At 36.5% G+C, this 22,972-nt stretch overlaps 1 protein-coding gene across 1 annotated transcript in view; it reads left to right on the top strand.

Moving 5' to 3' along the window:
• The window catches only part of WDPCP (WD repeat containing planar cell polarity effector), a 311,304-nt gene extending 288,548 nt beyond the window's left edge, over positions 1-22,756 (top strand). The window contains exon 15 of the mRNA XM_013967779.2: positions 21,290-22,756. Coding sequence (XP_013823233.1) covers positions 21,290-21,327 — 38 coding nt within the window. The 3' untranslated portion in view covers positions 21,328-22,756. The remainder of the gene's footprint in view (positions 1-21,289) is intronic.

Below are 22,972 nucleotides of genomic sequence, written 5' to 3'. Positions count from 1 at the left end.
TTTATTTCCAGAATTCTGGGAGGTGGATCATAGAGGATCCTGCTGTGATTTATGTCTGAGAGTGTTTTGCCTATGTTCTCCTCTAGGAGTTTTATAGTTTCTGGTTAACGTTTAGATCTTTAATCCATTTTGAGTTCATTTTTGTGTGTGGTGTTAGAAAGTGATCTAGTTTCATTCTTTTACAAGTGGTTGACCAGTTTTCCCAGCACCACTTGTTAAAGAGATTGACTTTTCTCCATTGTATATTCTTGCCTCCTTTGTCAAAGATAAGGTGTCCATATGTGTGTGGATTTATCTCTGGGCTTTCTATTTTGTTCCATTGATCTATATTTCTGTCTTTGTGCCAGTACCATACTGTCTTGATGACTGTGGCTTTGTAGTAGAGCCTGAAGTCAGGCAGGTTGATTCCTCCAGTTCCATTCTTCTTTCTCAAGATTGCTTTGGCTATCGAGGTTTTTTGTATTTCCATACAAATCTTGAAATTATTTGTTCTAGTTCTGTGAAAAATACTGCTGGTAGCTTGATAGGGATTGCATTGAATCTGTAGATTGCTTTGGGTAGTATACTCATTTTCACTATATTGATCCTTCCGATCCATGAACATGGTCTATTTCTCCATCTATTAGTGTCCTCTTTGATTTCTTTCACCAGTGTTTTATAGTTTTCTATATATAGGTCTTTAGTTTCTTTAGGTAGATATATTCCTAAGTATTTTATTCTTTTTGTTGCAATGGTTAATGGAATTGTGTCCTTAATTTCTTTTTCTACTTTCTCATTATCAGTGTATAAGAATGCAAGAGATTTCTGTGTGTTGATTTTATATCCTGCAACTTTACTATATTCATTGATTAGCTCTAGTAATTTTCTGGTGGAGTCTTTTAGGGTTTTCTATGTAGAGGATCATGTCATCTGCAAACAGTGAGAGTTTTACTTCTTCTTTTCCAATTTGGATTCCTTTTATTTCCTTTTCTGCTCTGATTGCTGTGGCCAAAACTTCCAGAACCATGTTGAATAGTAGTGGTGAAAGTGGGCACCCTTGTCTTGTTCCTGGCTTTAGGGGAAATGCTTTCAATTTTTCACCATTGAGGATGTTTGCTGTGGGTTTGTCATATATAGCTTTTATTATGTTGAGGTATGTTCCTTCTATTCCTGCTTTCTGGAGAGTTTTTACCATAAATGGATTTTGAATCTTAACAGACCCATCACAAGGACAGAAATTGAAACTGTAATCAGAAATCTTCCAGTAAACAAAAGCCCAGGTCCAGATGGCTTCACAGCTGAATTCTACCAAAAATTTCGAGAAGAGCTAACACCTATCCTACTCAAACTCTTCCAGAAAATTGCAGAGGAAGGTAAACTTCCAAACTCATTCTATGAGGCCACCGTCACGCTAATACCAAAACCTGACAAAGATGCCACAAAAAAAGAAAACTACAGGCCAATATCACTGATGAACATAGATGCAAAAATCCTCAACAAAATTCTAGCAATCAGAATCCAACAACACATTAAAAAGATCATACACCATGATCAAGTGGGCTTTATCCCAGGGATGCAAGTATTCTTCAATATCCGCAAATCAATCAATGTAATTCACCACATTAACAAATTGAAAAATAAAAGCCATATGATTATCTCAGTAGATGCAGAGAAGGCCTTTGACAAAATTCAACATCCATTTATTGAATATTTATAATGTTTAAATATTATTTAAATGTCTAGTTTTTGAAATTTTGTTTTTAAAATTATTTTATATTGGAGTATAGTTGATTAACAATGTTATGTTAGTTTCATGTGTACAGCAAAAGTGACTCAGTTATACACATATCCATTCTCTTTCAGATATTTTCCCATATCGATTATTATAAAATATTGAGTTCCCTGAGCTATACAGTTCAGTTTAGTCACTCAGTCGTGTCCAACTCTTTGCGACCCCATGAATTGCAGCATGCCAGGCCTCCCTGTCCATCACCATCTCCCAGAGTTCACTCAGACTCACGTCCATCAAGTCCGTGATGCCATCCAGCCATCTCATCCTCTGTCGTCCTCTTCTCCTCCTGCCCCCAATCCCTCCCAGCATCAGAGTCTTTTCCAATGAGTCAACTCTTCTCATGAGGTGACCAAAGTACTGGAGTTCAGCTTTAGCATCATTCCTTCCAGAGAAATCCCAGGGCTGATCTCCTTGAGAATGGACTGGTTGGATCTCCTTGCAGTCCAAGGGACTCTCAAGAGTCTTCTCCAACACCACACTTCAAAAGCATCAATTCTTCGGCACTCAGCCTTCTTCACAGTCCAACTCTCACATCCATACATGACCACAGGAAAAACCACAGCCTTGACTAGACGGACCTTAGTCGGCAAAGTAATGTCTCTGCTTTTGAATATACTCTCTAGGTTGGTCATAAATTTTCTTCCAAGGAGTAAGCTATACAGTAGGTCCTTGTTATTTATATATTTTTTATATAGTAGTGTGTAATGTTAATCCCAAATGCACGATATTTCTGTTTATCAACTTTGTATCCTGAAACCTACCCACTTATAACCTCTAGTAGTTTTCTGGTAACACATTTAGGATTTTCAATGTATAGTATCATGTCATCTGCAAAGAATGGTAGTCTTACTTCTTTACCAATTTGAATTACTTTTCTTTTTTTTCTGATTGCATGGTTAGGATCCATAAAAGTATGCTGAATAAAAGTAATGAGAATGAACATCTTTTTCTTGATCTTGATCGTAGATGAAATGCTTTCAGCTTTTCAGTGTTGAGAATTTTAGCTGTGAGTTTGTCATATATGGCCTTTATTGTTGAGGCAGGTTCCCTCTATGCCCACTTTCCATGGAGTTTTTATCATAAATGAGTGTTGGATTTTGTCAAAAGCTTTTTTCTGCAGCTATTGAGATGATCATAAGGTTTTTATTCTTCATTTCTTGATGTGGTGTATCACACTGATTGATTTGCAGATATTGAAGAATCCTAGTATCCCTGGAATAAACCCCAGTTGATCATGGTGTATGATCCTTTTATTGGATTTGGTTTGCTCGTATTTTGTTGATGACTTTTGCGTTCATCAGTGATACTTGTCTGAAATTTTCTTTTTGTGTGTGGTATCTCTCTGGTTTTGTTATCAGTGTAATGGTGGCCAAGAATGAGTTTGAGAGTGTTCTATCTGCAATTTTGGGGATGATTTTCTAAAGGATAGGTGTTAACTCTTCTCTGAATGTTTGATTGAATTAATCTGGTCCTGGAATTTTTGTTAGCAGGTTTTTTTAAAAAATCACATTTTTAGTTTCAGTACTTGTAATTGGTCTGTTCAAATTTTCTATTTCTTCATGGTTCAATCTTGGAAGGTTAACCATTCTAAGAATGTGTCCATTTCTTCTAGGCTGTCCGTTTTGTTGGAATATAATTGCTTAGTCTCTTATGGTCCTTTGCATTTCTGGAATGTCAGTTGTACCTTCTTTTTCCTTTCTAATTGTATTGTATGAGCCATCTTTTTTTTCTTGAGTCTTGCTCGAGGTTTATCAATTTTGTTTATACTTTCAGAGAAACTAGCTTTTAGTTTCATTGATCTTTTCTACTGTTCTGTTCTCTATTGCCTTTACTTCTGTTTCAATCTTTATGGTTTCTTTTCTTCTAGTAACTCTGGGTTTTGTTTGTTCTTTCTCTAGTTGCTTTAGGTATAAGATTAGGTCCTTTATTTTGGATTTTTCTTCTTTACTGATGTAGCAATTTTATTGCTCTGAACTTGCCTCTTAGAGGTGCTTTTGCTGTGTCCCATAGGTGTATCAATTACGTCTATCTGGTCTGTGATTTAAAGCCTGTGTTTACTTATTTTCTGCCTAGAAGAGCTTTCCATTGATGTAAGTGGGTGTTAACATCCCCCACTATTGTGTTACTGTTCATTTCCCCTTTTATAGCTGTTAGCATTTGCCGTATGTGCTGAGGTGCTCCCAGCTTCCCTGGTGGTTCAGTGATAAAGAATGCACCTGCCAATGCTGGAGGTGCAGGTTCAATCCTTGGATCAGGAAGATGCCCTGGAGGAAGAAATGGCACCTTTTGGTATTGTTGCCTGGAGAATCCCATGGACAGAGGAGCCTGGAAGAATACAGTCAGTCCATAGAGTCTCAAAGAGGCGGACATGAGAGAGCTCAGTCCAACTCTTTGTGACTCGATGGACTGTAACCCACCAGGCTCCTCTGTCCGTGGGATTTCCCAGGCAACAATATTGGAGTAGGTTGCTGTTTCCGCATCTCGCAAATCTTCCCAATCCAGGGACTGAATCCACGTCTTCTGTATCTCCTGCATTGCAGGCAGATTCTTAACTGGCTGAGTCATCAGGGAAGCCTGATGTTAGGTACATGTATATTTACAATTTTTATATTTTCTTCTTGAATTGATCTCTTGATCATTATGTAGTTTTCCCTTATCTCTCCTAACAGTCTTTATTTTAAAGCTTATTTGTCTGATATGAGTATTGCTATCCATGATTTCTTTTAATCCCCACTTTCTACCTGTGTATGTCCCTAGATCTGAAGTAGGTCTCTTGTAGATACATGTATATGAGGGTTGGTTAGGTTTTTTTTTTTTTTTGGTATCCATTCAGCCAGTCTGTGTCTTTTGGTTGGAGCATTTAATCCATTTACATTTAAGGTAGTTGTCATATGTATGTTCTTATTGTCATTTTTTGTTTGGATTTGTTCTTTCCTCTTGGGATTTGATGACTATCCTTAGTGTTGTGTTGGACTGCTTTTTCTTGTGTCTGTATATGTTGTAAAATTTTATCTCTTGTGGAATTTTGGAGTGTGGTTCCCATGAGGTTTTAATATAGCAGTCTATATATATGTATAAAGATTGCTTTAAGTTGCATTTTAATTTCAAATGCATTTCCAGTATTCTGCATTTGTACTTTCCTCGTGACTGCATATGTGTCATGTGTGTCTGTGGATGCTTTCTTATCTTTACTGTATATTTGCTTTTATCTCTGAGCTTTTCCATTCATAATTTTTTCTTGTTTCTAAGTGTGACCTTTTCTTTTCCACCTAGAGAAGTTCCTTTAGCATTTATTGTAAGGCCGGTTTGGTGTTGGTGCTGAATTCTCTTAGCTTTTCCTTATCTATAAATATAGACCCTTTTATTTCTCTATCAAATCTGAACAAGAACCTTGCTTGGTAGGGTATTCTTAAAAGGGGTAGATTTTCCCCTTTTATCACTTTATATATGTTGTGCCTCTCTCTTCTGGCCTGCAGTTTCTGCTGAAAAATTATCTGATATCTTCAAGGGTATTATCGTGTATGTTATTTGTTGCTTTTATTTCATTGCATTTAATATATATTCTGATTGTCTTTTCCTTGTTTAATTAATATGTCTTGGCCTTTGTTTAATTAATATCCTCCTTGGGTTATCCAGCCTGAGATTCTCTGCACTTCCTGGACTGGAGTGAGTGTTTCCTTTCCCATGTTAGGGAAGTTTTTGGCTATAACTGTCAAATATTTCCTCAGGTCCTCTCTCTCTTCCATTTCTGGAAATCTTATAATGCCAATGTTGGTGCATTTAATATTATCCTGTAAGTCTCTGAGACTGTCCTCATTTCTTTTCATTCCTTTTTCTTTACTCTGTTCTGCAGCAGTGATTTCCACCACTCTATCTTCCAGCTCACTTATTTGTGCTTCTGCCTCATTTATTCTGCTGTTGAGTCCCTCTTAATTTTTCCTTTCAGTTACTATATAGTGTTCATTTCTAAGTCTTCCAGCTCTTCATTAAACCTATCTTGTATCTTCTTGGTTTGTGCTTCCATTCTTTTTCCAAATTTTATAGCATGTTTACTTTCATTACTCAGTTCTTTTTCAGGTAGATTGCCTATTAGTTGTTCTAGATTTTTATCTTATTCTTTGCTGGACCATACATCTCTACCATCTAATTTTGTCTGACTTTCTGTGTTTGTGATTTCCTTTCCACAGGGTCATAATTCCTATTGCTTCTCATGTCTGCTGCCTGGTGGTTGAGGTTGGTCCAGGAGCTTGTGCAGGCTTCCTATTAGGAAGGACTAGTGCCTGCCCACTGGTGGGTTGAGCTGGATCTTCTCCCTCTGGTGGTCATGTCAAGTGGTGTGTTTATAGGTGGCTGTGAGCTCACTACAACTTTAGGCAACCCATCTGCTGATGGGTGGGGCTCTGTCCCACCCTGTTGGTTGTTTGGCCTGAGGCATCCCATCACTGGAGCTTGCACGCTGTTGGTTGTAGCCAGGTTTTGGTGCCAAAATGGCGACTTTATGCCAATCAGTATTCCCTGAGGCCTCTGCCACCAGTGTTCTTGCCCCCACAGTGAGCCATAGCTGATCCCTGCTTCCCCAGGATACTCACTAAAACCTGCAGGTAGGTTTAATGCTGGCTCCTATGGAGTCACTGGTTTGTGCTGGTTCCCAGTGCACATGAAACCTTGTGTGCACCTTTCAAGAGTGAACTCTGTTTCCTGCAGCCCTGTGGTGTTCCTGCACTCAAGCCCTACTGGTCTTCAAAGCCACATGCTCTAGGGGATCCTCACAATGCCAGATCCTGAGGCTGGGGTGCCTGATATGGGGTTCACAACTCTCACTCCCATGGGTGAACCTCTGGAATATATTTTCCAGTTTATGGATCATCTACCTGGTGGATATGGGATTTGACTGAAGTGCTCCTCCTACTTTCTAGTTGTGGCATCTTTGTCTTTGTATGTAAAATATCTTTTTTGGTATGTTCCAATCTCTTTTGTCAATGGTTGTTTACCAGTTGGTTGTGATTTTGGTGTTTTCATGAGGGATGAGCGTAGGGCAATGGGGGCAGCAATTATCATCTTACTGCAGGTTTCATAGTGGCAGCAGTGGCCTGCACACTCTCGGGACGCTGGTTGGTGACCTCCTGCAGGTCTTGTGACAAGGGTCTGTGTGCTTCTGGGACATTAGGGGCAGATGCTAGGCCATCAGCGGGGGTGAAGGCTTGGTGCTGAAGCTCAGACTTCAGCTGTCAAACCTGGGATTAGATTGGCTGTTGCACACATAGGCTGGAGTGTGGCAACTCAGAAAAGGGTGGGTAAACTCAGAAAAGCTGGGACTTACCAGGGAGGCAAGGAGCCATTATTTGGGGGCATGTTAAGAAAGGGATAGGTGCACATGGTGTAGACCTTCACACAATAAGTTAACTCAGTAAGTATTTATTGAATGAATGAATACATGAATGCATGAAGAGTTATAATACAAAATTAAAACAGGAAAAGGAGAAAATGAAAAAATAAACAGGTCAGTGATCAGATGGTTTTCCAGGGGAAAGGTCTCTGAAAAATAGAGATTTTGTATATCCTTGTACCAGTCCAGACTATTTTTCTTCAAAAAACTGTTACCTAATAGGACATCTTCTACCTTTTCTTCAAAATTTCCTTAGCTGTTCCTGCACTATTCCTAACCATATGAACTTCACTGAGAATTAGCTTGTCAAGTTTCATGAAAACTTCAAGGTATTTCAAGTGAAACTGCATTAAGCTAATATTGTCATCCTTATAATGAATATCCCTGTCATGAATGTGGCACCTATCTCCTTTTGTCAGGCCTTGAACCTTCCTCAGTGATGTTCGTCAATTTCTCATAATTGTCTTACACATCTTTTATTAATATATATTCATATGACCTTATTTTCTGTGATATTGTTTCTTTTTAATTTAATGATTTTCAATTTTAATGAGATACAAATGACTTATAATATTGTGTAAATTAAGATGCACGATGCGTTTTTGATATTTATATATGGCTACTGTCGTGTTGGCTATCACCTCCATCACATCACATAATTACCATTTTGTTTTTGTTGTGAGGAATATTTAAACTCTACTCTTAGTGATTTTTAATAAACCAGTATAGCACTATTAACTATAATCACAATGTTATACATTAGATCCCCAGAACTTACTCATCTTATAACTGGAAATGTGCACCCTTTGACCAATATCTCCCCATCCCGCTACCCCTCCCTCCCTAGTAACCATCAGTAATTTTGTTTCTACAAGATGAGCCTAAGATCCACATATAAGTGATATGGACTTGCTGTGTCTCACTTTTAATGCTTTCATGATCCATCCAAGTGGGCACAAATGGCAGGATTTCCTTTTTCTCGTGGTTGAATAATATTCCATTGTGTGTAATTTAAACAAACATACAACCTCTTCTTTACCAGGTAAATGTCATTGAGGGACATTTAAGTTGTTTCCATGTCTTAGTTTATGTGAATAACACTGCAATAAGCATGGGGGTACAGATATCTTTTCAGTATTTCTGTAATTGCCTTTGTGTATCCAGATGTGAGATTTCTGGATTGTATGTTAGTTCTATTGTTAATTTGCTAAGTTCCATATTGTTTTTCTCAAACAAACAAACAGTTTTGGCTGTACCATGTACATTCTCACCAACAGTGCACAAGTGTTCCTTTTTCTTATGTCATCAACACATTATCTCTATTCTTTTTGATGACAGCCATTCTAAAAGGTGAGAAATGATAACTCACTGTGGGTTTGATTTCCATATTCCATATTCCCTGGTTAAAACTGGTGTTGAGCACCTTTTCATGAACATGTTGGCCATCTGGATGTTTGTTTCAGAAAAATGTCTATTCAGGTCTTCTGCCAATATTTTCAGTTGTTTTAAACTGTTTCTTTTGCCACATAGCAGCTTTTAAATTTTTATATAGTCCCACTTATTTTTGTCATTGTCACTTGCTTTTGCTGATGCTTTAAAAAAAAAAAATTGCCAAGACCAAGGTCTTGGAGCTTTTCCCTATGTTTCATTCTAAGAACTTTATGGTTTCAGTTCTTTAGTTTTTAATTCATTTTGAGTCAGTTTTTGTGAATGGTGTAAGATATGGGTGCAATTTCACTTTTCTGCATGTATTTATCCAGTTTTCCCACTACCATTTATTGAAGAGACTACCCTGTCCCCACTGAGTGTTAACTTCCTTGTCAAATATTAGTTGATACATATGTGTGCATTTATTTCTGACTGTCTGTTCTGTTCCATTGCTCTATATGTCTGTTTTTATCCCAGAACTGTGCTGTTTTGATTATTAAGCTTTATAGTATAGTTTGAAACCTGGAAGTGTGTTTTCTCCAGCTTTGTTCTTTATCTGGATTTGTCTGTTCAAGGATTTTGTGGTTCCACATAAGGATTGTTTTTCCTATTTTGGTGAAAAAATGCTACTGCAATATTTATTGGGGTTGCACTGAATCTATAGATAGTGTTGAGTAGTATAGTCATTTTAACAGGTTAATTCTTCTAATTCATGAATATGGTCTTTTTTCCATTTCTGTCATTTTCAATTTCTTTCAAAGACTTATTGTTTTCAGTGTATAGATCTTTAATTTCTGTGGTTAAATTTATTCTGCTTTTATGCAGTTATAATGAGATTGCTTTCTTAATTTCTCTGTCATTATCAATTACTAGTATATAGAAACTCAGCCGGTTTTTGTGTACTGATTTTGTATTCTCTAACTTTACTGCATTCTTTTATTAGTTCCAGCAATTTTTGGTGGCATCTTTAGTTTTCTACATCGTTAGTTTTGGACTTCTCTGGTGGCTTAGATGGTAAAGCATCTGCCTACAATGCAGGAGACCTGGGTTCAATCCCTGGGTCAGGAAGATCCTCTGGAGAAGGAAATGGCAACCCACTCCAGTATTCTTGCCTGGAAAATCCCATGAATGGAGGAGCGTGGTAGGCTACAGTCCATGGGGTTGCTCAGAGTCAGATACGACTGAGCCACTTCACTTTCACTTTCTTTTAGTTTTCTACATATGTCATCTGCAAAATAAGACTGTTTTACTTCTTCTTTTCTGAATTGAATGCCTTTTACTTCTTTTTCTTGCCTAATTTCTATAGCTAGGACCTCCAATAAAATATTGAATCAAAGTAGTCAGGGTAACATGAGCTTCATTGTTAGTGCCCTAGTGGTAGTATAATGGTGCTACAATGTTAAGTATATAACACTCCAGGCTGCTCCACAAGAGACCACAATGATTTAAGAAAGAGTTTTATTTTCTCATGTAACAGTCTTGGGAGGCGGTCAGAACTGGTAGAACAGGCAGGTATCAGATTACTATACTAGGCTCTTTCTATCATGTTCAGTTCAGTTCAGTCGCTCAGTTGTGTCCAATTCTGTGACCCCATGGATTGCAGCATGCCAGGCCTCCCTGTCCATCACCAACTCCCAGAGTTCACTCAGACTCACATCAATCAAGTCGGTGATGCCATCCAGTCATCTCATCCTCTGTCGTCCCCTTCTCCTCCTGCCCCCCAATCCCTCCCAGCATCACAGTCTTTTCCAATGAGTCAACTCTTTGCATGAGGTGGCCAAAGTACTGGAGTTTCAGCTTTAGCATCATTCCTTCCAAAGAACACCCAGGACTGATCTCCTTCAGAATAGACTGGTTGGATCTCCTTGCAGTCCAAGGGACTCTCAAGAGTCTTCTCCAACACTACAGTTCAAAAGCATCAATTCTTCGGTGCTCAACTTTCTTCATAGTCCAACTCTCACATCCATACATGACTACTGGAAAAACCATAGCCTTGACTAGACGGACCTTAGTCGGCAAAGTAATGTCTCTGCTTTTGAATATGCTGTCTAGGTTGGTCATAATGTTCCTTCCAAGGAGTAAGCGTCTTTTAATTTCATGGCTGCAGTCACCTTCTTCAGTGATTTTGGAGCCCCCAAAGATAAAGTCTGACACTGTTTTCACTGTTTCTCCATCTATTTCCCATGAAGCAATGGGACCAGATGCCATGATCTTTGTTTTCTTAATGTTGAGTTTTAGGCCAACTTGGTCACTCTCCTCTTTCACTTTCATCGATAGGCTCTTTAGTTCCTCTTCACTTTCTGCCATAAGGGTGGTATCATCTGCATATCTGAGGTTATTGTTATTTCTCCTGGCAATCTTGATTCCAGCTTGTGCTTCCTCCAGCCCAGCGTTTCTCATGATGTACACTGCATATAAGTTAAATAAGCAGGCTGACAATATACAGCCTTGACATCCTCCTTTTCCTATTTGGAACCAGTCTGTTGTTCCATGTCCAGTTCTAACTGTTGCTTCCTGACCTGCATATAGGTTTCTCAAGAGGCAGGTCAGGTGGTCTGGTATTCCCATCTCATTCAGAATTTTCCAGCTTATTGTGATCCACGCAGTCAAAGGCTTTGGCATAGTCAATAATGCAGAAGTAGATGTTTTTCTGGAACTCTCTTGCTTTTTCCATGATCCAGCAGATGTTGGCAATTTGATCTCTGGTTCCTCTGCCTTTTCTAAAATCAGCTTGAACATCTGGAAGTTCACGGTTCACGTATTGCTGAAGCCTGGCTTGGAGAATTTTGAGCATTACTTTACTAGCATGTGAGATGAGTGCAATTGTGCGGTAGTTTGAGCATTCTTTGGCATTGCCTTTCTTTGGGATTAGAATGAAAACTGACCTTTTCCAGTCCTGTGGCCACTGCTGAGTTTTCCAAATTTGCTGACATATTGAGTGCAGCACTTTCACAGCATCATCTTTCAGGATTTGAAAGAGCTCAACTGGAATGCCATCACCTCCACTAGCTTTGTTCATAGTGATGCTTTCTAAGGCCCACTTGACTTCACATTCCAGGATGTCTGGCTCTAGATGAGTGATCACACCATCGTGATTATCTTGGTCGTGAAGATCTTTTTTGTACAGTTCTTCTGTGTATTCTTTTTTTTTCTTCATGTATTCTTGCCACCTCTTCTTAATATCTTCTGCTTCTGTTAGGTCCATACCATTTCTGTCCTTTATCAAGCCCATCTTTGCATGAAATGTTTCCTTGGTGTGTCTAATTTTCTTGGAGAGATCTATTATGTTGCTTTGTTATATCTAGGGTATTTTGTCTGTGTGCTGTAAGATTTTCAGTCCTGCCTACAAGAAGGAGGAAAAAGGCAGGCACATTCTTTTCTTGTTTAGGGTACAACCCCAGGAGTTGTTACACACCACCATTTCTACACATATCCCATTGGAGAAATCCTGGTCACAAAGCTACACCTAACTGTAAGAAAATCTGGAAACTATGTTAATTGAGATGACCATATACGCGACAACAACAAAAAAAAAAACAGCTAAAAGCAATTACCACTTGAGGGAAAGCTACCTGTTCATCTGTTACACTGAGTTTTGAAGAATACTATTTAGAAGAAAAGCAAAATGGGAGAACTTTTTTTATATGATCCTCATATGCACAGAAATAAAATGATTTAAATAAAGTGAACTGAAAAACCTATTTCAAAAATTATTCCCTGCTACACATAATATGGCTGTCTATATATTAAGAAATTCTTCCAAATGTATTATATTTCCAAATATACTCATCATATATGATCTTTCAGATACTATACTATAAAAGGCTGAAGCTTTATAATTTCCAAAGCTGAAGCCTTGCCATTTCCTTTTAAAATATATTTTTAAATTCTGATATGAAAGGTTATTTGTGTGTAATTTTGAACTTTAGAGACTATCAAGGACTTCCCTGGCAGTGGTTAAGACTGCATGCTTTCCTGCAGAGGGCACAGGTTTGGTCCCTGGTTGGGGAGCTAAGGTTCGGCATGCCACAAGGGATGGCTAAAAAAAATTACTCATTATCACCCAGAGATAACTGATAATGTTAGTCAACTTATTTTTTTTTCTTAATCTTCCTTTTTGTTACCCAGTGGTATGTTGTGCCTACATTCCCATGTAAGTAAAAAACATTCAAAAGCCTCATTTTTAATGTTTTTTTCTTCCTAAATGCCCTACTGGTTTTACTATAAAATCATAGTACCATTGTAGAAGTGTATAGAATTATAGATGATAAAACATGAAAGATTATTTTATACTTAAAATCTCATTATTAATATAAAATTATTCTAAAATTAAGCTACAAAAGTTTTTCTTTCTACAAACAATTTGAATTGTGGTTAACAGTTTACCTACATTGCAGTTTTGAGGCTATATTCTTGTTTGATTAAGGTGATACATTCAGGCCAATCTCTCTCTTGGCTCCACTTTACCTATTGTCTATTTATTGTGTCATGATATCAGTTTTGACCTATACCTTCCTACCTCTGGGCTTCCCTGGTGGCTCAGAGGTTAAAGCGTCTGCCTCCAATGCAGGAGACCCGGGTTCGATCTCTGGGTCGGGAAGATCCCCTGGAGAAGGGAATGGTAACCCACTCCAGTACTCTTGCCTGGAGAATCCCATGGATGGAGGAGCCTGGTGGGCTACAGTCCATGGGGTCACAAAGAGTCGGACACGACTGAGCGACTTCACTTTCACTTTCGCTTCTTTTCCTACTTCTAGGCATCTTTGCCTAAAAATGCAGCCCTAAACCCATTACAATTATAAGCACATCAAAGACTATTTCCTTTGCTTAGTTGCAGAGATCTATACAAGACTGTATTACATGTGTGACTTAGACATAAAACTTTTCAGTAAAATTCCTAAGCATGATTATCCAGCCTTTACTTTCTGTGGTGACATAATGTTGTCAATCATAGAATGTGACATATTAATACCAATTTTTAATTACCTTACATATAGATTTTTTTCTGTTAGATGTGGATTTTCAGGTTATACCTTTCTATCATTTAAATATTTAACATATTTTTTTAATTCTAATATACTAAATCACAATACTGTGAAACAAGATGTCTTCTTTTCAGAATTCTCCTACTCATAAATGAACAGTAACCTAGCAAAAGATAACAATAATCTTAGGTGCAAACATAAAACAGTTTGGGCTTTAACCCAACTTTTTCTCTTTTTCAACATCTCAAACCTTCTCTGACTTACTTATTAATTAGACTAGTTAACCATGCTGATCCAGGATAGAATTGTTCCCAAATAAATTTTTGCAAGTAAATAATGAAGAATTTTACCTAAGGATTGATCAATTCAGTTCAGTTGCTCAGTTGTGTCCGACTCTTTGCGACCCCATGAATCACAGCACACCAGGCCTCCCTGTCCATCACCATCTCCCAGAGTTCACTCAAACTCATGTCCGTCAAGTTGGTGATGCCATCCAGCCATCTCATCCTCTGTCGTCCTTCCTCCTGCCCCCAATCCCTCCCAGCATCAGAGTCTTTTCCAATAAGTCAACTCTTCGCATGAGGTGGCCAAAGTACTGGAGTTTCAGCTTTAGCATCATTCCCTCCAAAGAACACCCAGGGCTGATATGTTATAGTAAAAGTAACTAATTAAACCATGAAGTTAAGAGTAAAAAGAATATGTGCTAACTTGGCTAGTATGGAGTACAGCAAAAATACCTTGTATCAATAGTCCCCAATCGTAGACAGACAGATACAGGCAGTTTTTATGCTACAAACTTTAAGAATACTACGGTGGTATTCAAGAAAGACAAGCCCTAGTTTGGCTTAACTAGTCAAGACTAACCATCTGACAAGTCACTTTTGGGGATCTCAGTTTGCTCATCAATAAAATAAGATATAACTAGAAGAGTCTTTTCAGCACTAAAATTCTATGCATATGAGTACATATAATTAAACAGAACCCAAATTAAAATGCTGTATACAACTATGGGGGGGGGGAATCATTTGTGCATAGATGGTAAAGAATCCTCCTGCAATGCATGAGACACGGGTTCGACTCCTGGATTGGGAAGATCCCCTGGAGGAGGGCATGGCAATCCACTCCAGTATTCTTGCCTGGAGAATCCCCATGGATAGAGGAGCCTGGCAGGCTACACTCCATGGGGTTGCAAAGAGTTGGACATGACTGAGTGACTAAGTACAGCACACCCAGTGGTACAAATAAATTTGAATATTCTCTTAGAGGGTGAACTGCTTTATTCAAAAATGCTTTTGAATTAAATCCTCTTAAATACTGCCTTTAAAGGACTTATTTTATGCTGAAATTTACTCGAGCATAAGATGTAATATCAGGATGTCCAAGCAAAGCAGCTAATATAGAAAGAATAATTTCTAAATAAATAGAATGATTTCACATATATTTGCCAACAAAAGTCATAAAATTATTTAACTTTAGAGCTGAATTTGGACTTCTTACAGATATTTTACATGTATTAAGTTCTCTATTCAGAATTTATATCAATTCTTCATTTTACTTTTACTATGTCCCCAAGATGTCTCTTTGCACACAAAAAATATTTGTTATATTGTTGGTCTATAAGTTAGAGTTAAAATCATGCATCTTCCTTATCAAAATGAGGTAGTATCTTTAGCTATTTTAAACTACCTTAATAGCTTACAAAATGGCTTCATATAACCATAAATCCATGTTCTCAAGGGGAGTAAGAGAAGAATCAGGGTTTTTCTAGTTACATAAAGAAAATAAAATGCCCCTCATGCCCAAGTCTAATCATCCTACAATTTGCTGTGACTTCCCTGGTGGCTCAGACGGTAAAGCGTCTGCCTGCAATGCGGGAGACCCGGGTTCCATTCCTACGTCAGAAGATCCCCTGGAGAAGGAAATGGCAATCCACTCCAGCACTCTTGCCTCAAAAATCCCATGGACGGAGGAGCCTAATAGGCTACAGTCCATGGGGTCGCAAAGAGTCAGACAAGACTGAGTGACTTTACTTAGCATTCCATTTAAAACTGATCTACTTCAGCCTCCACCATAGGCATACACATCTCTCAAGAAACACAGATGTCAGGAACTTGTAAAGTATTCCAGTGATGCACTATGACTAACACTTCCCTTGTGACTCAGCTGGTAAAGAATCAGCCTGCAATGCAGGAGAACTGGGTTTGATCCCTAGATTGGGATCATCCCCTGGAAAAGGGAAAAGCTACCCACTCCAGTATTCTGGCCTGGAGAATTACATGGACTGTTAAGTCCATGGGGTTGCAAAGAGTCAGACACGACTGAGCAACTTTCACTCACTCACTATGACTAACTCCAATGGCGTTGCAAGTGCCAATTTAGGCTATCTCCTCCCAGTTCCAAGTTCAAGGACATCATGTTGGTAACTCAAAACTGGCTATGGTACAAATATTTTTACACCACAGAAATCAGGAAAATGGTTGTTTTGGGGGCTTTTGTTAGGTTTGGTTTTTGAAGAGCTGGTTGTTAGTCATTTAATAGCACATGACTGAGGTAATCCCAGGTTATGGTTCCTGTCAGCCAAGTGTCCACATATCAAAGACAAGACCTATAACTGTTCCTAATTGTACAACTCCCAGAACTGAATTTTTAACTTTCATGATTCCTTCTCCAGATGGATATGAGAGAGTAAGGTCCATATGCTGGGTAATTTATTGCTTGTCTTTGAACCTATATAGCAATGTTGTTCAATAGAAATATAATGCAAACCACATACATGTTAACCTTAACTTTTCTACATGTTAAAAGTACATCTCAAATTACATGTTAAATTTTCATCAGAAATACTTTATCTGTATTTAGAGTTCATAGTTTTCAGTTGAAGAAGTAATTTCAGGTACCCAAGTTGGTCCATACATTCTTAAAAGTTTTTCCAATTACTGAGAATCAGTTTTTAAATTTAAAATTTTTAAATAGATGAAATTTAAAAATTAGTTCCTGAGTCATATTAGCCATGTTTCAAGAGTTCAATAGCCACGAATAGTAGTAAGTCCCCATACTGGACAGTGCAACTATAAAGCATCAGCACCTCAAAAGTCTGGCAGACCCTTGATCTGCAAGTGTGATGTGTGGAATCAAATGATTTATTTAACTCTTCAGTGCTTTAGTTTTCTGAGACAACAATAATCAGAGGAATAAACAATTAATAATTCAACTATTTAATCATAGAGATTCTAATGATTGCTATAATCATTAAATCACTCACATGATAGAGCAGCTGCCATTTGTGGCATGTCAGGTTATTTTAAAACCAACTCATCAAGCAAGCAGTAGCTCATTTTGAAGAAGAGCTTAACCTTGTTAGATGTTAGTAGCTAAAAATGCTAAGCATTTATAGAATTTCTTTAAAGGACTTTATAAGATTAATTATAATTAATCTTATAATAATGTATTGTTCCTGTTAGTGAATTCCTGAGGTCAAAGAAGGCCTTTCTGTATAACAAAAATGTTCAACAATCAATTTGTCATATATTCTATACTACAGTGTATATATATTCAAGTCTTAATATCTCACTCCTGAGAGACAAACAAGAAAAAATGTTCACCGTAAGTAACTTTTCTGATCCAGACTACAATAAACTAATCTCAGCACAGAGAAAGCCCTTTTGTAACCTTCATCACTTGTGTACTGTCTGTGAAACAAGTACAGCTTTCTTGATTATATGGAAAAGATTTTAAAACCCCATTGTTATGGTACTTAACCTCTAAACTGCCATCAGAACCATAGTAACACTATCCATTTTTATGCGCCTTCTGGTTTTCTAAGTGCTTACCTGCATCATTTTATTATCTTAGCAGCCCTAAAAGATACACAAGACAGATGTTTTGTTAATTGTTTGAATGAAATTCAGAGAGGCTGAGTGCCTTGCATACATATTACATAGTGATCAATGCAACAGCTAGAGCCAGAATTCAGGTCTTATAATTTTAGCCACTGTTTATCAAGTGCATACTTTTAGCTGGTGAGTATGTTGAACACTGCATTATCTCACAGTAATCTTGTATCTGTTTTACAGATGAAGAAAATATGATGCACAAAGATTGTTACATATAAGTCCTTCTTCCTGAAAGCATGTGTTCTTCTCTACTGTGCTGAGTCTAGAAATGAACTATTATCAAAGTAGGAGAATAAAAGAACCAATCTTCATCAAAAACAAAAATTACTATAGACTAGCGCACGTTACTTGCCCAGCATAGTGCTATGCTTGGCAATTACCATCATGTTTCATGTTCATAACAACCAAACAACTGTTAAGAGTTAAGTATTAGTTTTCCCATTTATAAGTAAGGACAGAGACTCAAAGTGACAGAAGCAGAATTTAAAACCATTCCTGTTTGACTCCAAATCTTATACTCTGAACCACTCCATCATTCTGCTTCTGAATTCCTAGTTCACTGAAATTTCCCATATATTTCTTACTGCCTAATGTTACTTATTTTTTGAGTTGTTTTGTGGGGTGGGGGGCTGTCATTAAAAAAAAAGATAGTGAGGTTTATTTTGTCATCTTTGTTTACCAAATTATCCTGAGGTTTGCTTTGTCACCTTTGTTTACTGAATTATCCTAACAATGCCAAAAGTGAGTACTTGTACCATTTTCATAGCATAATGCAGGAAAGTAGCATTGAGCAGTGTGTCATACAATCTCTATAATAACTTTGAGCAATGAGCTGGCAGATTATAGTACTACTATGGAACGGAATTTCTCTACCTTAGACTTTGAGCTCTAAACAGTTCCTTTACCTATTCAGTGGTAAGCATCAGCAATTTCTCCAAAGTTAAAGGAAATTGACTTGTTTGTTGAGTGTTTTGATTTAAAATTGTATTTATAATAACAAAATATGAGATAGAAGACTAAGCATTATTATAGTAAATTTGCTTACAGTGTAGCTAAATAATTTATTAACAGAGGCCATGAAGTGTGGGTGAGGAGTGATTTCTTGAGTCAAAAAACTCTTTTTTCTTATGGACTTATCATTTCACACTGCCTTAATAATCAGAAACACAAGTATTTAGATCTTCTTAACACTTTTTCATAACAAATGGTTTGTTAACCTGAGCACGATAAATACTTCTGGGGCAAATTTTCTGTTAAAATTCAGTTGGTTCTTTATTTTCTAGCTAAATTCCACAATTAGTTAGTTACTGTGTTCCTGGTAAGATTGCCTCTAAGAAGGAAGTAAAACAAGTTTGTGCATATACATACATATTGCATGGTCAAAAGTGAAGACAAAATGTGAAAGAGAAGCATGTTGTTTCTAGTAAAACTCACTCCTTATCTAGAATTAGGTGTACTCATAAATGTATGTACTATAATAAGTAAAGATGGCTATTTCATTATTTTTTATAAAATGTATAGTTTTTCAAGCTAGTAGTCTAGATAATTTGGATGTATTCATTTAAGCAGAAGACATAGCTGGCAAATGTTTTATGTCAGGTGGTATGCATGCTGTTTATAACCTTTCTTCTCTTTATTCAGTGTAAGGTAACTAGATGTGACAGGCTATGACATATCACAGAGATGACTCAGGTCAGGAACTGCAAGAAGTCAGAAAAACAGTACCTTTTAAAAGGGCCTAAATAAATAGTACTTAAAGATCTGTAGAGTGTAGTATAGTCTTTTTTTTTTAACCCTGTTGTCTATCAAAAAGAATTGAGTTCAACTGCTTAAATGTTGAGGAAGGTCTTTTACTCACAAGAAAGTGAATTAAGGTAATGTGCCCTGCCAATTCAGGTTGGGGAGGAATCTCTTGTTTCCTTTAAAATTAGGAGTGCATACCAGCAGACATATCTGTTTGTTTATATATAGAGTTTCTATTTGTTGACCAAAAATTCAATGATAACGTTTCCATCACCTACTTTTCCTTTTTGTCTGAAGCCTTTGCAATTATTTAGCTTTCATTACGAATTCCTGTCCCAAAGCATGGGATTTCAACAAAGAACATGGTTAGATCACAAGGCTTGCTTTTAAAGGGCTGAATTTTGTTCCTGTCATAGGAAAATAACTGTGTACATTAGTAAATGATAAAGTATGACATACACTTGGAGAAATGTATATACTGTAAGTGTTCAACTCAGTAAACATACCCATATAACAGCCAGATAATGAAACTGAACTTCACAACACCCTAACAAATCTCCCTTGCCCCACCTTCTCAAACCTCCAAAGGATAAACATTTCTGACTTCTAATAGTACAAGTCAGTTTTAACTGATCTTGTATGAAAATCATCTGTCCTTCTCTAGAAATATTAATAGGTTTACTCATAAATGTATGTACTTTAGTAATGTATGTTGATGACTAGTAGGGTCTTTTTGGGCAGGGTTGGGGTCTGACTTATTTCACTTAACGTTACTTTTGTGAAATGCACACATATTATGTATATTATTCCATTGTATATAGCAATATATAACACAATGTATTTATTCATTTTGTCAATGATGAGTATTTCAGTTGTTTCCAGTCTGGGGCTCTTATAAATAGTCTTCTAAATATCCCTTGTGAATATACCCATCCATTTCTATATATATTCAACTTCAATAGATACCTCCAAAGATTTCTTCATAGTAGCTGAAGCAATTTATATTTTTGTCATCAGTATATGAGAACTACAGTTTAGTCTCATCTTTGCCAACAGTTGTTAGCCCTCGCCATCATCATAACTCAATCTGAAGGGTCTGTACTGCTATTATAGATGTAGTTTGTATTTCTTTGATGACTTCTGAAACTGAGCATCTAGTTATATGTTTTTGGCAGTCTGATTATGTTTTGTAAAGTTCTTTTTCTCATGTTTTTTCAGTTCTTTATATAATCCTGATATTTAACTGCAAATATTTTCTATACTTAAGTTCCCTTTTTTTTGCTTTTCTAATATTATATTTTGATGAGCAGAAGTTTTTAATAGTAATGTACTGCAGTTTCTCATTTTTTTCTCATTATGTTGATTAGATTGTGTGCCCTGTTTTAAAAAGTTTGTAATACTCCAAGGTATTGAAGAGATATAGTATGTTTTAAGATCTTTGTCTTACCTTTTATACTTTGATCTATAATCCATATAAAATTAATTTTTGTATATACTGTGGGAAAAGATTTTTTTTTAATTTTAAAATCTTTAATTCTTACATGCGTTTTAAAAATGTGTGTTTTAACCACATGGATATCCACAAAAACCAGCACCAATTACTTAAAAGATTATCCTTTCTCTATTACTCTGCAGTGTCACGTTTGTTTTAAATCAGGTAATTGCACTGTATCTATCATCATTGTTTCAAGTACTATAGAGTTATAAAAGGTCTGGGTTTCTAGTTATGTGAGTCTTTTTGGTTTTTGTTCAGAATTGCCTGACTATTCATTTCCATTTTACAAACAACTATCAACACAGAAAACTCTGTTAGGACTTTAATTGGGTCTGCATTCAATCTGTAAAATCGATTTAAAAGGAACTGACATCTGTAGAACATTGAATCTTCCGTATATCTTTCCTTTATTCAAGTCTTTACTTTTTATGAATATTTCCTAATTTTCAATGCAGAAATTCTTAATTTTGAAATATTTAGGATATTTATGCTATTATAAGTAGTATACTTTGAGTTTCATTTTCTGTATGCTTTCATAAATAAATTTTTGTGTGTTTGTCTTATATGCACTGATTTCTTTTTAAAAAGGAGACTGGAGCAGATATGTGGAACAGAAGCACCATTGAGAAAGAAATAAAAGTGGCTCCTGAGGTTACTTAAGAGAGACTACAAACCAACAACAATAAAACAAAACTAATAACCAAATTATAGTGGTCCTTGTCTACTAATGGCCTATACCTGGATGACCTGTAAACTGGTTTTTATCCTCTACCTATTCTCTTTTCATTTGTATGATATTATCTCTTAGCATTGCCACTTATTTTTACTAAATTCTAATTATTGAATTCAAAAAATTATACATATATCAATGGTGTTATATTCCTCCAGAGAAGATTTTCCTTTTCCTGTGCTGGGCAAGAATGAGGGATGACAACTTAAATCCAATCAGTTACTGTGCTAAATTGATGCTGGGTTGTAATTTTAGTAAAATTCAGCCTACCTCTGACCTTCCTCTATACCTACGTGTGTGTGTATACATACATACATATACAAAGATACATATAATAATATGTATTGTATATGATACAATTTGTGGCAAGTGAAAAAGATAAAATTAAAAAATTTTATCCAGATTTTTATTTCTTCTCAGATGGAATTCTGGTGTGAAGCAGACTTTTCCACCCTACTTAATTTTGTCTTATCTTTCAAGTAAATCTTGAATTTTATTGGATATTAGTGTACTTACAATATTGTGTTAATTTCAGGTATACAGCAAAGTGATTCAGTTATACATACATTCCATTTTTTCAGATTCTTTTCCCATATAGGTTATTATAGAATATTAAGTACAGTTCCACATGCTATTTAGTAGATCCTGGTTATCTGTTTCCCAAGATCCTAGTTTATCCCTCCTCACAACTTTTTCCTTTAGTAGCCATAAGTTTGTTTTTGAAATCTGTATGAGTCTGGTTTTCTTTTTTTTTTTTGCAAATCAGCTCATTTACATCATTTTTTAAAATTAAATTCTACATATGAGTGATAATATGATATTTGTCTATCTCTGTCTGACTTCACTTCGTATAATAATTTCTAGGTCCACCTATGTTCCTTCAAATGTTCCTGCATTCTTTTTTATGGCTGAGTAGTATTACATTGATATTTTTACTAATTCTTCCTTATCCATTCCTCTGCCTATGGACATTTAGAGTGCTTCCATGTCTTGGCTGTTGTAAACAGTGCTTCAGTGAACACTGGGGTGCATGTATCTTTTCAAATTATAGTTTTCTCTGGAAATATGTATGCCCAGGAATGGGATTCTTGGATCACAGGGTAGTTCTATTGTTTAGCTTTTTAGGGAACCTCCATAGTGTTTGTACCAATTTACATTCCCACTAACAGTGTAGGTGGGTTCAGTTTTCTACACACCCTCTTCAGCATTTGTTTCTAGACTTTTTCATGATGGCCATTCTAACCAGTATGAGGTGATGATACCTCATTGCAATTCAGATTTGCACTTCTCTAATAATTAATGATGTTGAGCATCTTTTCATGTACTTTTTGGCCATTTCTTTGGAAAAATGTCTATTTAGATCTTTTGTCCATTTTTTTTATTGTTTTTTTTTTCCTTTTTTTTTTTTGACATACAGCTAGCTGCATGAGCTATTTGTATATTTTGGTGATTAATCCCTTGTTGGTCACTTCATTTGCAAATATTTTCTCCCATGCTGTGAATTGTCTTTGCATTTTAGTGATGGTTTCCCTTGCTGTGCA

The sequence above is a fragment of the Capra hircus genome, chromosome 11 (assembly GCF_001704415.2).
Source record: "Capra hircus breed San Clemente chromosome 11, ASM170441v1, whole genome shotgun sequence".
NCBI classification, from domain to species: Eukaryota; Metazoa; Chordata; class Mammalia; order Artiodactyla; family Bovidae; genus Capra; species Capra hircus.
This window is presented reverse-complemented; position numbering and strand designations above follow the sequence as displayed.